We start from the raw sequence: 16,866 nt of genomic DNA, 5'->3' as shown, positions 1-16,866 counted from the left end.
AGTGTGCCTGAAATACAGTAGATGAGCAATATATGCTTATCAAACGATGTTCCAGATACTCAACTATGTACAATAAACAATATATTAACATTTCATTTTTATCCCGAGTACAAGTTTTAACCAACAGAATTAGCAACACTTGAGAAAATTAACAGGTAAAAAAATAAAGTTACTGACCAAAGAAGAGATCGCGAACAAGAGAGAAAAAGATAAACCGCAAAATATGCTGGTTATTTAGAATGGAAGCCGGAAAATAGAGCCAGAGATAAATTATGGGAAAAATCTCTAGTCTAGAGCACTAGTTCAAGAAAACACACTTCACTGGAAGCTAAGAACGAGCAGCGGGGAGAGGAGCCAGCGAAGTGGCCTGTCAGTCTGGCACAGTCAGCGTGCAGGAAGGTCCTGCAAACCTGGTAATGGTAACACATTCAAGGTGTTCTGCTTTGAATAACTAGAATCCCGGGTTCCTGAGCGGCTTGGGCTTTAGATACTCCACCCTCGAGAAGGCACACCCTTGTTGGGTTTTTCCTGCAGGACCGATGGCCTGAGCGATGCACCCGGGTACTCTTGCCCGAGATAATGAGCGCCCAGCAGAAGAGAAGGAAAAAGATGTGTGCCTACGTGGATGCGGGGAGCTTAAGTTAAATAAGTTTCGTTTCTCGAGTGCTGGGTCCTGAGCGCACAGAGAGGTATAAGACAGATACGGTCCTTGCCCTCGTGGCGTGTCTTTCAAAATCACTGTGGAAACACGACTGCCAAAGGCTGAGGAAAGGGGACACGCGAGCCCTGCACTTCCCCTCCCCGACTCCAGGTTCCTGGAGCCACCTCCCCTTCAGACGCGGTGTGGCGGGGCCGCAGGCAACCTCTCCATGCCCAGACCGGGCCTCCTCCCGTGACCCTCAGCCCCGGACGGCCCCCTTGGTTCTCACCGAATCCTTTAATGAGCTCGGTGAAGACCCCGGGGTCGCTCTCCATGAGGCACCATTCCCCGGCATTGCCCGTCATGGCCCCGACCGCACGCCGCCCCCCGCGCCCGCCGCCGCCGGTCACAGATCTCTGTAAACCCGCCGCCGAGCGCGTCAACCCCACGTCACCCCGCCTACTTCCCGACAGCCTCCGGGCGCCGGCACCTGCAGCGCGACGCAGCGCGGGAGGACGCTCTAGCCGCCCAAGGGACAACGAAACCCTGCCTCGGCCTGGCGGGACCCGTAGCGGATTCGGAAGGGGCCGGGGCCTGAGAAAAAAGGGGCGGGGATTCAGACGCCGAGGAGGTAACATCCGGGGTCCTCGGGGCCCGAGGAAAAAAGGGCGGGGATTCAGGCGCCGGAAAAGGGAACATCCGGGGTCCTCGGGGCCCGAGGAAAAAAGGGCGGGGACTCAGACACCGAAGAGGTCACATCCGGGGTCCTCGCTACTCCTGGCGGGAGGGAGGGCGGGGCCCGATCCCAGGCACCGAACCTGAAAGCCCCCGTAGCGGTGGAGCTGGAGCAGCGGCTGCGCTCCGGGCCGCCGACTCCCGTGATTCCCAGCGCTGCGCAGAGCCTCTGCCAGCGGCGCTGAGGGTACGAGGGTCCGCTGGGATCTCGGCCGCCAAGCACAGGTGAGGAGCCGCGGGAGGCCGGCTGGGGGCCCTTTGTGCGGCCTGAACGGCCCCGAGGCCGCTCTCCGGGGTCGTCACCCTGCATCCCGGCGGCGTGGCCCCGGGAAACACTGTGCCAGACCGTCCTTCTCTTCTGCCCGCCTCTGCGCCCTGCCCGTGCTGGGTAGCGGGACCGGCATCGCTGTGGAGACATCGTCGCCGAGCTGGCGGCAGCCTCTCGACGGTGGGCCTTCCCGAACCCGAGAGTCCTCCTGCTTCTAGCTGTAGAGCTTCCTGCAGGCCCGCGTCCAGGGCTCCTCTTTTACTCCTCCTCTTCCTCCTTCTCCCCTGGCTTCTGCGTGGAGGGGCGTTGCCGCTGATCCGGGGTTTGGAAAAATATGGGAATAGGGAAAGTGAATTTCCCCACGAGGGATTTGGTGAGGGAGAGAAGGTCTGTCTGAGAGGCCCATGGTGATGGTAGATAGATGTAAGGGGATGCGATGTTCTAAATGAAAATGAGGTTGATAAAACAGTGTACTAATCTAAAAATATTGACTGAGCAGGAGAAAATTTAGAACAAAAAATCAGATTCACAAAAAAGGTCAGACTTACTGGTCTGACCGAGTCTGGAGGAATCATGAGACTATGGCCATAAAACACCCTTCTGACATGGAATTGATACTATTCCGGGAGACCACCTTTCAGCCAACAATAGGCAGGCCCGTAAGATGAACAGTAACACCGGAGACGAATGCATTCCTTAGAACAATAAGTTAGAGATCGAAAGGACAAGATTTGACCAAAAGCAAAGATGAGAAGGCAGAAGGGATAGAGAATACAGACAAAAGAAAACGGGGAACCCAGGATGGAAATGGGGAGAGTACTCACACATTGAGGGGAAAGCAATTAATGTCATGGAACACTTTATGTACAAACTATCCAATGGGAAACTAATTTGCTGTCCAAACTTTGACCTAAACAACAACAAAAAAAATTTTTTTAATAAATAATAAATCTATCATGGTTGTAAGACTGATTGGTGATGACTTAAGACAAAAATGGCTATTTTCACTAAATAAATTCTCATTCAGCAGGCTCTTACAAAGTAATACAGTGTTAAGATTGAAGTCTTTAAGAGTACATTTATGCATCACCCTAAACGCTAAGCATTCCAAGAAGGGCCTTTGGCTTCCAGAAAGAAATTGAGTTAGTGGTTAAAACTCTTGACTCCTTGCTCCTCAGATGACTTCTACTTTAGGGTTCTCTAGAGAAATAGAACCAGTAAGATACATCTAACTATATGTGTGTGTGTGTGTGTGTGTGTGTGTGTGTATACATACGTGTATACACACACAGAGAGAGATTTAAGGAATTGGCTCGCTTGTTTGTGAAGCTGGCAAGTCCAAAATCTGTAGGTCAGGTTGTTATTGTGTTCTGTGGAGACAATTTTCAACTCATAGTGGCCCCTGTGACAGAGTAGAACTGTCCCCTAGGGTTTTCTAGCATGTAACCTTTATCAGAGCAGATCGCCTTGTCTTTCTCCCATGGACCCACTTGATGGGTTCAAACAGCCAACCTTTCAGCCAGCATCCAAGCACTTAACCGTTGTACCACCAGGCCAGGTAACATGTAACAGACTGGAGATTCCTTCAGTCTTCTGTCCCCAAATCTGTAGGTCAGGGAAGAGTGGAGGAGTTCTGGCAAGATGTCTGATTACAATCTGGAGACAAAATGCACTTTGGGAAAAACTCCCTTTTTGCTCTTAAGGCAATCGGCTGATTGGATGAGGCTCACCCACATTATGGAGGGTAATTCTGTTTTATTCAAAGCCAACTGACTTAATTATATGTACCTATTTCATAGCATGAGGCATTGGTGGTTCAATGATAGAATTCTGACTTTTTGTGCAGGAGACCTGAGTTCACCTTCTCGCCAGTGCACATCATGTACAGCCAGTACCCTGTTATTAGAGGCATGTGTGTTGCTATGATGTTGGATAGGTTTATCTAGAGCTTCCAGACTAAAATGGAGTAGAAAGAAAGGTGTGGCAATCTACTACTGAAAATCAGGCAATGAAAACCCTATGGATCACAACGATCTGATCCACAGCTGATTACGGGGATGGCACAGAATTTGGCAGCAATTCATTCCGTGGTGCGTAGGTTCTCCATGAGCCGGGGCTGACCTGATGGAAGCTAACAACAACTTCGTATGATATCTAAATTAGTGTTTGACCAAAAACAAGGTACCATAGTCTAACCAAGTTGACACATAAACATATTAACCATCACACCTATATCTTCAATTTAGAGAGCACTGGTGGCACAGTGGTTAAGAGCTATGGCTGCTAACCAAAAGGTCAACAGTTTGAATCCACCAGCTGCTCCTTGGAAACCCTGTGGGGCAGTTCTACTCTGTCCTATAGCGTTGCTAGGAGCTGGAATCAACTCAGTCGCAACAGATTTCGGGTTTTTTTTTGTTTTGGTGCAAAGGATGGAGCCCTGGTAGTGTGGTGGTTAAGAGTTTGGCTGCTAACCAAAAGATCAGCAGTTAGAACCCTATGGGGCAGTTCTGCTTTGTCTTGTAAGGTTGCTATGAGTCAGAATCAACTCAACGGCAATGAGTAAAGGATGCTAAGGATTATGTGAAACCACAAAATAAACATAAATTTTACTGAGAGGAGATAACTGCAACAAAAAAGCTTTTATGTTAAAAAACAATCATGGGTAATTTATGGAGTAGAAGCCAAAATATGTGTGAAGTGTTGAGACTTCAAAAATTTCTTCTTGGGAGACTCTCCCTCAAACTTTGGGGCCTCCCTGTTCAATATCTGTCCCTGAGATACTTAAATGGAAAAGTTTGAGAGACATAAGGGTCTAGCCCTCCTTCTTTATAAATTATACTTAGAATAATTGTCATCAGAGCCCGCAGCTGTTTATGGTAATTTCAAGTACCTTTTAATCTGTAATGTTGCTGTGAGCTTGAAACAGTTTTCTTGTCCTGTATATATCAAAACTAACATTTAATACTTAACATAGCACCTATTGGAGAAAGGCCAAACCAAATATTTAGCCTTTGATATAATCTGGAAGACACCAGAATGGAGGATTAAACTTTCTTTAACTATGCTGTTAATATTTAATCCTGAGAGTTTGCATAAAAATCCGTATTTCTGTGGATATTCAAGAAAAATAAGATCTGGCAACACACTGCCTGGCAGCAGTTGGCAGGAGGTACATATGTTGACTGCTCTCTTCAGACTGGCAAGCTCTCATGTTTGCCACAGTTCTGTGACAGTTCTCGCTGCATTACCTTTGACTTCATTCACTCATTTCCATCACCTATCTGTATGATACAGCTATTTGAATTTGTAACCCCAGTTTTTGTAATACTATTTCGAAACTGTTACTGTATTCTCTTATAGATGTAAATCAGCTTTGACTTCATTAAAAAAAGGAGTAAGCTATAAATCTTTTTGACCTCTTGGGATAAAAGGCAGCATTTTCAAATAACAGATTATCAAGAGACTTTGGAAAGATACTCAGATGTGTAAATATGAGAAAAGGTGGCACAATAGTTCTCAGCTGCTGACTGAAAAGTTGGCAGTTGGAACCCACCCAGTGGGTCCTCAGGAGAAAGACCAGACTATCTACTCCCATAAAGATACCACCCTAGGAAACCCTAGGGGGCAGTCCTACTCTGTCACATGGGGTGGCTACGAGCCAAAATCAACTCAACAGCACCTAACGACAACAAATATGAGAAAAAATATAAGAATCCTTAGGAATAGTGTACAGTCATGTGTTGTTTAACGTTCATAATACCCAGAACGGTATATGATTTTTACGTTGTTACAGAGTTCTTATGGCTGTGGCTTTTCCTCTCAGCATTGAAGCCTCAGATTCCTGTGTCTTGAGCCATGCCCACGGCCTCCTCTGGGTAATGATGGCCATTCCTCCTTCTCCGGAAGTCCCCCTCCACCGTCTGTGTGCTTGGGGGCAGGAGGGACAGTTGCATTCGGGCCCAGGTGGTGGTTTCTGCCTCGCGCACATCCTTATGAACCAAACCCACACCAAAGAGCCCACCAACCTGGAGTGAGCAGGCCTTCAGTCATGCATGAGCTTTGGTTCTGACTTTGGATCCTTAAAGGATATCAGCAGTCATCAAGTCCGACCCCTTCCTGGTACAGACAAAATAGACCCAGGGAGATACTTTGTTGCACAGTACATTTATGACAGAACAAAGATTAGAACCCCAGACCTGTTATTATTCGTTGCTCTGTAGAGAGTGAAGAGTATAACCTTGTGGGACCACAGGTGTATCTGTGGTTGATGACCAACTGGACATAATGTGGCATATGACTATTGTTATTCTTAGTAAAAGAAGCTGTAAATCTTCTAATGAATGTGAAGTGGAAGTATTATTACATGTTGTGTTTTACATACTGTGATTTTGCATTCTAAATGAAGTCAAGAAAGAGAAATAAGCAGTGTGTAAAATACTCACAATTTTACGTTGTGGCTCTTAAGAGTACTGTGATCTCTTTAGTTTCTTCCCAATATTTTAATTAATAGAACTTGAATACAACTTTAACTGTATTAAATTCTTTGAAGTTGTGCACTTTAAGAGCACTGGGTAGGTCAGGCCAACCCAGAAAAGAATTAACTACTTTTTCATTAATCTGGATTTGAAACACTTCATTATTCAGGAGCGAATTAGCTCATTGCTGGATGAACAGGCTTTGACCTCAGTCGCTGCCCAACTGCCTTCTAAAGGACTGATAAGAGAGTTTAAGCATCTAGGGGGGAGATGGTGGCAGATGAGGAAAAGAAGAAATTCAGGTGCTGCGTATAGCTGTGTAGAAAAAGTCCTGGTGGCACAGTGGTTTAGCACTTGGCAGCTAATGAGAAGGTTTTGGTTCAAACCCACCAGCCGCTCTGGGAGAAAGATGTGGTAGTCTGCTTCCGTAAAGATTTACAGCCTTGGGAACCCTGGGACAGTTCTCCTCTGTCCTGTAGGGTCACTATGAGTCAAGATCAACTTGGCGGCAACAAGTTTAGTTTTTTGGGGGGTTGGATATCTGTGTGTCTCAAGTTGCTTTCTAAAGTCAAATATAAAATGTAGGGCTAAATATCATTTTTACATAATCTGTTCCTTTCTACTGCCGATAGAGGCAACAACAGTTAAACAAGTACGTATGTATTTAAATAACTTCCCAAGTATATCTCACCTAGCTAATTTTAAAAATTTTTTTTAAAACAGCTTATTTGAGAGATAATTCACACATCATGAAATACACTGTTTTCAAATATAATTCAGTGGGTTTTAGTATACTCACAGAGCTGTGTCACCGTCACCACTGTCTGACTCCAGGACATTTCATTGCTCTAAAATCAAACCCATTAGCAGTCACTCCCTAGTCTCCTCTCTTTCCAACCCCTGGCAACCACTAATCTACCTTCTATTTCTACAAGTTCACCTATTCTGGAAATTACGTACAAATGTAATCGTACAATGTGGCCGTTTGTGACTGGCTTGTTACACTTTGTTACACTTGGTGTAATGTTTTCAAGATTCTTTGCTTTTTTTAATTGCCGAAGGATATTTCATTGTGTGGATACACCATGCTTTATTTTTACATTCTTCTTTTGATGGACATTTGCATTGTTTCTAGTTTTGGGTTATGAATGATGCCACTATGAACATTCATACACAAATTTTCATGGGGACATAATGTTTTCGTTTCTCTTGAGAATATAAATAGGAGTGAAATTGTTGGGTCCCATAATAACTCTAGGTTTAACTCTCAGAAACTGCCAGGCTATCTGTTTTCCAAAGTAGCTGCACCATTTTACATTCCCACCAGCAGTGTATAATGGTTCTAAATTTTCCAAATGCTCACCAACTCTTATTGTTATTGTGCTTTTGATTATAGCCATCCTAATGGGTATGAGGAGCCCTGGTGGCATATGAAGGAGTCCCTGGGTGACGCAAATGGTCAAGCACTCAGCTATTAACCAAATGGTTGATGGTTCAGACCCACATGGGTGCCTCAGAAGAAGGGCCTGGTGGTCTGCTTCCAAAAGGTCACAACCAAGAAAACCCTGTAGAGCGCAGTTCTACTTTGTACCACAGGAGGTCACCATGAGTCAGAATCAATTTGACAGCAACTAGTTTGCTTTTTTTTTTTCTTCTTTTTTTAATGGGTATTAAGTTGTATCTCGTGGTTTTGGTTTGTATTTTCCAGATGATTGATGTTGAACATCTTTTCATGTACCTCTTGGCCTTCTGTATATCTTTGGAGAAATGTCTGTTCCGATTCTCATTTTTTAGTCAGGTTATTTTTCTTTTTATTATTAAGTTGTGAAAGTTCTTTATCTATGTTGGATACAAGTCCCTTATTATGTGTTATTTGCAAATATTGTTTCCCATTCTACACACTATCTTTTCATCATCTTGATCATCTCCTTTGAAACACAAGTTTTTACTTTTGATGAAATCCAATTTATATCTTTTGTTACCTGTGCCTTCGGTATCATATCACAGAGCCAACTATAAAGTTAATTTGATTATCAGCACTCTGGCAGGAAGGAGAATAGCTTGGGACATGCTACCATTCTGTTTTCTTCCACTTTAAAATTTTGATTCTGGTAAATTTATACATGCATACTTAGATAAAGTTGTGTGAGGTTTTTTTGTTGTTGTTGTTGTTGTAATATACAAAGCTGATACTGTGTTATTCCTTTCAGCTTTTTGTAATTTAACCCACTTTTCTCTAGCTCATTAGGCTTTTTGTTACATATTGTTATATGGTTTCTTTATAATTGACAAGATTGGGAAAGTATGATTTTAAAAAGGCTCAGTGCTTATTTATTTGATAGATTTTAAGTTTTAAAATTTGTTTTATCATGATGCTACAAAATATTTAATAGTTTGTGAATAACGTTTTAGAATGACTTACAAAACAAACAAAAAAACACCAACCCTTTGCCGTCGAGTTGTTTTTCGACTCATAGTGACCCTACAGATTAGAACTGCCCCAGAGGGTTTCTGAGGCTGTAATCTTTATGGAAACAGACTCCCACATCTTTCTCCCACAGGGCAACTTTCAGTTAGCCTGTGAGCCAACTGCCCAGCTTTCAGTTAGCCGGTGAGCACCACCAGGACTCTGACATTACAAAGTAGAGGTGTAAATGTTGCCCACGCTGCTAGTGATGTGATCTGTACTACTGTTTTGTGTTGTATCCTGAAAGTATGGTCACACCATATGAAAAGCTAAGCACAATTTCAGCTACAGAAATATTGAAAGGGTTTGTCTTCACGGCTGTCATTCATATCATAATATACAAAGGGAAGAAGGTTTCATTGTTACAGCTATGAATAAATGGCTTTAATTTATTTCTTATAATCGGGATTACAAGGATTATATTTAGGGATTACCTCTCTCTGGATTCAAAAGTTCATTTTGCTTCTTGTAAAAGATCCTTGATACCATAGCTCAAGCATGTATATGATACTAAATGGGCACAGCAGCCCAGGGGCAAGGACGAGAAGGCAGGAGGGGACAGGAAAGCTGGATGAATGGAAATGGAGAACCCAAGATCGAGAACAGGAGAGTGTTGACACGTAATGGGGTTGGCAACCAATGTCTCAAAACAGTATGTGCATTAATTTTTAATAAGAAACTAATTTGCTCTGTTAACTTTCCCCGAAAGCGCACAAAAAAAAATCCTTGAATACCTAATATTAAATAAATTAGAAAAGCTGACAAGAGAAATACTGTTCTCAAATGACATTTTTTCTCAGTTCTCATTACTTTCTCTTTGTAGCTTTTTCACTTTCTATTTTTTTATTGTATTTCCATTACCTACATATAGTACATTTATTATTTTATTCTGATTACAAAATTTATCTAAAGGCTTCAGACTTAAAGATAGTAAATTTTTATTTTGCACATTGAGACTTTTTTTTTGTAAAATAAATGTGTTATAGGAATTAAAATCCGATCTTGTGTAATTCTCAGACAAATGGTTTAGAAAATCAACTTTAAATGCTATTTAGTTCTTTCTAAGTATGAATTACTAAGTACTTAAAAGTGGTGTTATAGGTGCTGAGGGAATACAAAAGACCTGGTCCCTGCCCTCAAGGGAACTAATAATATAGCTAAACTGGACATGCTCACGAAGAATAACATAAGGGAAAGAGTGGGGAAGGGGTTGGCATTTATGTTGAGACCTTTAAATCTCACCACTTTGGCCTTGGTGCAGAAAAGCTGGTGCAGTAGAACAATCTGATATTAAATGTCATTCTAACATTATTCACCTAACAAATATAACTAATACGTTTTTATTAAGTACCTACCAAGTGAAAGTATAGTGTTAGGTAACTTGAGGGGTAGATGGCTAGAATTTGTGAGACAAAGATGAATCAGATATCTACCCCCAGGAAGCTTACAATCTAGTGAGAAAGGTAAGATTTATATCACTGTAATATACCAGTGAAATTAGTAGACTGTAATTTCCTTTTTCAGGGAGGGATACAAGGTCTATGGGGGAGCACTTTCTAGATTTTGGGGACAGAAGAGCATGCCAGATAATGGGGCCGTATTTAAATCCCACATTAGGGAATTATATATGTAAATCTCAAATATCACTAGAGCTTCCCTTGATTCTTTCCCCCACCCCAAAAAAGGAAACAGTTTGGATGATTGTGCTTATTTTATTTTGCTTTTCTGTTGCTTTTTAATTTATTAATTTTTTTAACAAAGGAGTTTTTTTGTTTTTTTTTTTTAGTTTTGTCAGATGTAATGCTAGGGTATTTGTAATTGATAATTAGACAATATTTTGAGTGTACAAAGCTCAACATCCAAGTTATCCCATTTAATTCAGTCTTCTTAAGTCATATAGAGGACAGATAAAGTAACCTTTCTTATATAGATTTTATAGCTTATGAATTGCATACAGCGTTCCAGCATCTACTCAGATCTAATTACTTTTAATGTTCTCTCTTACTGGTTACTATTATTTTTATTTTTTCATTTGGTTAAAATATTTACAAAACTGCACAGATGAATTTAATAGAAGGAATCCCTTTTGCTGAGAATTCCGTATTATGACCACTTTTCCCCTAGTTTACTCATGTATTCTGTAAATATTTATTGGATGCCTGGCACTGTGGTATACAATGATAAAACGGATGTGATTGTTGTCCTCATGAAGTTTATGTTATTGATTATTCTTGCTATATCTTCTTATTTCACTGGATGTTGGAACCCATCGAGAGCCAAGAGGAAAGAATAGTACTTTTACAACCTTCTAATTAGTTCTTTCAACTTCTTCAGTGATCCTTTCCCTACTTACTTTAGGTGTGAGCTTGAGGGCACATATAGAATTCTGTATTTATTAAATGCCACTCTGTTTGAGCCATTGTTTTGTATTCATTTGAGAAAAGACTATTCAGTACTCTTGTGAGGAGAAATTAAGTAAAGAGGAAGGAGTTTGGATTTTATCTTCAAAACTCTGAAGCACCATTGAATGATTTTAAGTAGGTGAGTAGTACAATCAAATTTATGTTTTTGAAACTGTCACTCTGGGCTGCAGGATGGTGAATAAATTGGCACAAAATAAGCCAAGAGGCAAGGAGATGAAGTAAAAGACTATTGTCACACTCTGAGTAGAAACAGTGTAGTCCTGGATCAAGGTGTAGGCAGTGGATCTGGACAGGAGATAAATTCAAATGATAAATAGGAAGTAGATGACTGGACTATTGACTGACTGAGTGTGAGGGTGAAAAAGAAAAATGAAGGATCTTTTGGGCTTATGCCAATGCATTTCAATCTTTTTCACAACATAGCACGTTCAGAAAATGATACCACTTGTAGAACATACTGGACTATATGGATGAGACTCCAGCTGATCAAAGGCAACCTCAGGCTAGGAAGGCGGTGGGGGGGAGGGTTGCCTCTGCCAGCCTCAGGCCTCACTCCTGTGATTGTCCCAAGATCTCAGAGGTCAGTGTCTGGCCCACTTATAACCCATTCATGGCATGGAGGTTGAGAAGCTCTGCCTTTGGCAACTGAATAAGAGGAAGAGGTCATTTTATTTTGAGGTATGTTGAGTTTGAATTGCCTGAAGCCAAGATATCTGTTAGTTGGATGAGTGGATCTGGCACTTGAAAGAGATTTGCACTGAGAAAGGTATAGATTTGAGAGTCATCCCCATAAATGTTATAGTTGAAAGCATGGAGTACATGAGATCACTCAAAAAGAGCATGGACTAGGAATTCTTAACAGTAGATTTAGTAGATAATGCATACAAAAGTTTTCAGCATAATACATGGCACATACTAGGTGTTCATTAAGTATTAGCTATTAATAGTTATTTTATTACTGTTAGCTTCTATAGATGTCATGAAGGAGCCCTGGTGGCACAGTGGATAAGCACTCACCTGCTAACTGAAAGGTTGGGAGTTCAAACCCACCAGCTACTCTACGGGAGATATATGTGGCAGTCTGCTTCTGTAAAGATTACAGCCTTGGAGACGCTATGGGGCAGTTCTACCCTGTCCTGTAGGGTCGCTATGAGTCAGAAGCGGCTTGATGGCAATGGGTTTGTTTTGTTTTTTTATAGACATCATCAGGAGATGTGTGAACACCTAAAATGAGAATATTAAATGTTTAATGTGCATACATTTTTCTGGGCAGAAGATTCTTAGTTTAATCAAATCCTCAAAGGGCCCTGTGGCCCAAAACAGGTTTGGAATCACTTATATAGAAAGAGGAAGGCTAAAGATGGAATCCTAGTGAATTTTAACAGTTAAGAGTTAAGAGGAAAAGGACCCTTTAAAGGAGACAGAAGGAGGGGTACATAGAGTTAAAGAAAATCAGGACAGAATAGCATGAACCACAAGGAAACAACTTCAAGGAATGAATGACTGATAGTGTCAAACGCTCAAAGAGAGCAAGTAAAATAAAGGCTGGAAAATGACCACTGGGTTGAGCAAAAAGGAGTGACTGTGGTAAAAAGCAATTGCAGTAGAGTGATGCAGGACATAGCTTGATTCCAGTGAGATTCACAGGGTATGCAGTGACGTCTAGACTTCTCACAAGCATAGTTATAAAGGAGAGAGCGTGGGTGCTAGAGGAAAATCTTTACCTTTTTAAATGAGAGAACTTTGAAGTTGAGGTTGAGAGTTTTAATTCAGAGAGTTGAAGATACTGTACAGAATGGGATAATTGAGGAGGTAAGATCCCAGAAGGAAGTGGGATGAAGGAGCTTTAGACCATCCAGGTGGAGACTGGCCTGTTGACAGCAGAAGCGACACCTCCTTCTCTCAGGATATGAGTGAAGGGGAAGAGAGAGGGGCAAGGAAATCAGGAAGTTTCTACCTGAGGAGATGTAGAGATCCAGAGAGTGTGGGGAGAGCAAATCTCCCTTATCAGAGAAAAGAGCACATAATGGTGTGGGGATAAGTACATGGGAGAATGGAGAGTCTCACATTTTAATTGTGACTGAGGGGGGCAGTGATTTGAATTGTGTTGGAAATTTATATGTCATTATTCCATTCTGGTGTAAAGTTGCTTGTATTAGTGCAGGCCTAGGCCTCAGGACATTAAATATTTTCCCCATAGAATCCTTCAGCATTGCAGCTCGAGCCTTGAATTTTTTTTCTTCAGTTCTTTCAGCTTGAGAAATAGCAAGCAGGTTCATCCCTTTTGGTTTTTTATCTCCAGGTCTTTGCATATGTCACTGTAATACTCTTTGTCTTCTCGAGCTGCCGTTTGAAATCTTCTGTTCAGTGTTTTTACTTCATCATTTCTTCCTTTTGCTTTAGCTGTCGACATTCAAGAGCAAGTTCCAGAGTCTCTTCTGACATCCATCTTGGTCTTTTCTTTCTTTCCTGCTTTTTAATGACCTCTTGCTGTCTTCATGTATGATGTCCTTGATGTCATTCCACAACTTGAAGGAATACACAGAGTCACTATACCAAAAAGAATTGGTCACCATTCAGCCATTTCAGGAGGCAGCATATGATCAGGAACCAATGGTACTTACTGAAGGAAGAAGTCCAAGTTGCACTGAAGGCACTGACGAAAGACGAGGGTCCAGGAATTGACAGAGATGTTTCAGCAAATGGATGCAGCACTGGAAGTGCTCACTCGTCTATGCCAAGAAATTTGGAAGACAGCTACCTGACCAACTGACTGGAAAAAAAAAAAAAAAGAGATCCATATTATGCCTAAAAATATTCCCCAGAAAGGCGATCCAACCGAATGCTGAAATTATTGAACAATATCATTAATATCACACGCAAGTAAAATTTTGCTGAAGACCATTCAAAAGTGGCTGCAGCAGTATATAAACAGGGAACTGCCAGAAATCCAAGTCAGATTCAGAAGAAAATGAGGAACCAGGGATAGTATAGCTGATGTCAGATGGATCCTGGCTGAAAGCAGAGAATACCAGAAAGATGTTTACCTGTGTTTTATTGACTATGCACACGACTGTGTGAATCATAACAAATTATGGATAACATTGCGAAAAATGGGAATTCCAGAACACATAATTGTGCTCACGAAGAACCTGTACATAGATCAAGAGGCAGTTTTTCTAACAGAACAAGGGGATAGTGCATGGTTTAAAGTCAGGAAAGCTGTGCGTCAGGGTTGTGTCCTTTCACCATACCTATTCAATCTGTATGCTGAGCAGATAATCCAAGAAGCTGGACTGTATGAAGAAGAACGGAACATCAGGATAGGAGGAAGACTGATTAACAGCCTGCATTATGCAGATGATACAGCCTTGCTTACTGAAAGTGAAGAGGACTTGAAGCACTTACTAATGAAGATCAAAGACCACAGCCTTCAGTATGGACGACACCTCAACATAAAAAACAAAATCCTCATATCTGGACCAATAAGCAGTATCATGATAAACAGAAAAGATTGAAGTTATCAAGGATTTCATCTTACTTAGATCCATAATCCACACCCATGGAAGCAGCAGCCAAGAAATCAAAAGATGCGTTGCATTGGGCAAATGTGCTGCAAAAGACCTCTTTAAAGTGTTAAAAAGCAAAGATGTCACCTTGAAGACTAAGGTGTACCTGACCCAAGCCATGGTGTTTTTCGTTGCCTCATATGCATTCAAAAGCTAGATGATGAATCAGGAAGACCGAAGAAGAATTAACACTTCTGAATTGTGATATGGGTGAAGAATATTGAATATGCTATGGACTGCCAAAAGAACAAACAAATCTGTTTTGGAAAAAGTAGTATGTCTCACGTACTTTGTACTTGTTATCAGGAGGGATCAGTCCCTGGAGAAGGACATCATGTTTGATAAAGTAGAGGGTCAGCGAAATAGAGGAAGACCTGCAACAAGATGGATTGACACAGTGGCTGCAACAGTGGGCTCAGGCATAACAACAATTTGAGGATGGTGCACGCAGTGTTCCGTTCTGTTGTATATAGGGTTGCTATGAGTCGGAACGAGCTGGATGGCACCCAACAGCAATGGACCTCAGGTGGTGTCAAGAGATGTAATGATCCTGTTAGTCATTGGGGACTGATTTATAGTTACTCCATACAGCTGAGGCCAAAACCTTGTTGCAGTGGATGATACCTCTTCTATTTATTGTTAAGCCCCTTTCAATCTGGTTTGGAGCCCTGGTAGCACGGTGGTTAAGAGCTCGTTTACTTATCAAAAGGTCAGCAGTTCAAATCCATCAGCCACTCCTTGGAAACCTTGTTGGGTAGTTCTCTGTCCTATAGGGTCGCTTTGAGTCAGAATTGACTTGATAGCAATGGGTTGGGTTGGGTTGGGTTTGGATTCAGTTTGACTTAGACCTCTGCCTTTCCATCCACAAAAACTATCACCGTAATTGCCAGTTCCAGTACAAAATTTTATCTTACTTTGACCTTGCATTGCATCTGACATCGCTAGCCTCTTTCTTAGCTTTCACAAAAACCATCTCTGGTGATTCTTCAACATGTTTATTCCTTTTTATTCTTTAGTTATCCTGTCTTCCTCCTCCTTAAATTGGTGATTTTTAATGGTGATGTTCCCTCTTCCTCTCTAAGGCCAATACTATGCTCTAAGGCCATACCCCCTTCTAGCTTTTGAGAAACTTCTATCAGTTGCAGTTATCTTGTGTCTCAACTGTAATACCAACCCTTCCATTCCTACTGGCCCTTTTCCCACAGTATATAAACATGCTCAGTATGTATCATTGTCAAAATAAAACTTCTTTAGCCTTGTGTTCCTCTTTAAGCTACTACCTTGTATGTCAACTTTTCTTTACAGCTATGCCAATACATTTAGACAGTTCCTTCTCTAGAATTTAAAGACACATAGCAAGATTTCAGAAACCTCTTCCTGAAGTACCTGCCCCAAACTTTATCAGTTTTTCAGTTTGTCTTCCTCACACAAGTCTTCCTGGCTTGTTGATTCAGCATTTATTGTATCCTCCTCTGCTCACTTATAGTACTTTTCTATTAGAGCACTTACTACAGTTTGCTCTGTGTTGTGTGTATACCTCTACCACCCCGAATAGATTTCCCCAAGGGCTAGAAGTTTTTTTTTTTTTTTTTTTCATTCTCCTGAAACAGAAATCATCTTTGTGTTACACACATCGTATGTATTCAGTAAATGCTTACTGAGTTTGTTTTGTTTTGTTTTGCCATGTGTACCATTGCTCATGCTCACCAGTGAGAGCCAGAACTCGACGGGACTTACTTGTTTTTCTGGGTCTGAAATTTTCCGCCTTTGATAGGGTGCAGTCTTACCCCTTTTCTGTCACTCTCTATTAGTGGAAAATATTTGAGTCTTTTTTTCTGTGATAGGTTTCTGCATTACACAGGTTCCAGGTTCACAGGTTTTACTGTAACATAGACAGTAGACTTGTGGGACCTGGATAAAAAGCTAAAAAGCTATGCCATAGTAAGGATAGTGGTGGACTGATAAAGTAGTGGACAATTGTGGTTGCTTCATTAGAAAGATAAAGAGGCGTATCATTGCCAGAAAACTAGTTCTAGTAGCTTTAGAGATTGTAGGTGGAGAAAAGTGAGGGTGGTTACAGCTAACATAAACTATAAATGAGCACAGTTGGTAGGTTGTTGATGAGTTAAGATGTTCTCAACTAAAAGGAACAGAAAACTAAAAAATATCTTCAACAATAAGGATACGTTTATGACATAATAGGAAATGGGTAAGTAGGGCTGTTCCAAGCAGCTCAATGATATCAAGGACCCAGGTTCCTTCCACTTTGTACTTGCCCTGCCATCTTTA

The 16,866-nt window shown here is 41.5% G+C and overlaps 2 protein-coding genes across 12 annotated transcripts in view; one reads left to right on the top strand and one right to left on the bottom strand.

The window, feature by feature from the left end:
* UCHL5 (ubiquitin C-terminal hydrolase L5) overlaps positions 1-1,379 on the bottom strand; it is a 63,144-nt gene extending 61,765 nt beyond the window's left edge. For 3 of the 10 annotated variants that reach the window (XM_064276491.1, XM_023549174.2, XM_023549175.2), the window contains exon 1: positions 930-1,058. In XM_064276491.1, coding sequence (XP_064132561.1) covers positions 930-1,005 — 76 coding nt within the window. In that variant the 5' untranslated portion in view covers positions 1,006-1,058. Of the gene's footprint in view, positions 1-929; positions 1,059-1,103 lie in introns of those variants that run through there. The other 7 variants (XM_003410830.4, XM_010590934.3, XM_064276489.1 and 4 more) reach the window with 6 other exon arrangements.
* Positions 1,148-16,866, top strand: part of RO60 (Ro60, Y RNA binding protein) — a 45,923-nt gene continuing 30,204 nt past the window's right edge. The window contains exon 1 of one of the 2 annotated variants that reach the window (XM_023549167.2): positions 1,148-1,271. The gene's annotated coding sequence lies outside the window, so the exon portion shown is untranslated. Of the gene's footprint in view, positions 1,272-1,426; positions 1,601-16,866 lie in introns of those variants that run through there. The other variant, XM_010590933.3, reaches the window with a different exon arrangement.

Source organism: Loxodonta africana, chromosome 25 (genome assembly GCF_030014295.1).
Source record: "Loxodonta africana isolate mLoxAfr1 chromosome 25, mLoxAfr1.hap2, whole genome shotgun sequence".
In the NCBI taxonomy this organism is placed as follows: Eukaryota; Metazoa; Chordata; class Mammalia; order Proboscidea; family Elephantidae; genus Loxodonta; species Loxodonta africana.
This window is presented reverse-complemented; position numbering and strand designations above follow the sequence as displayed.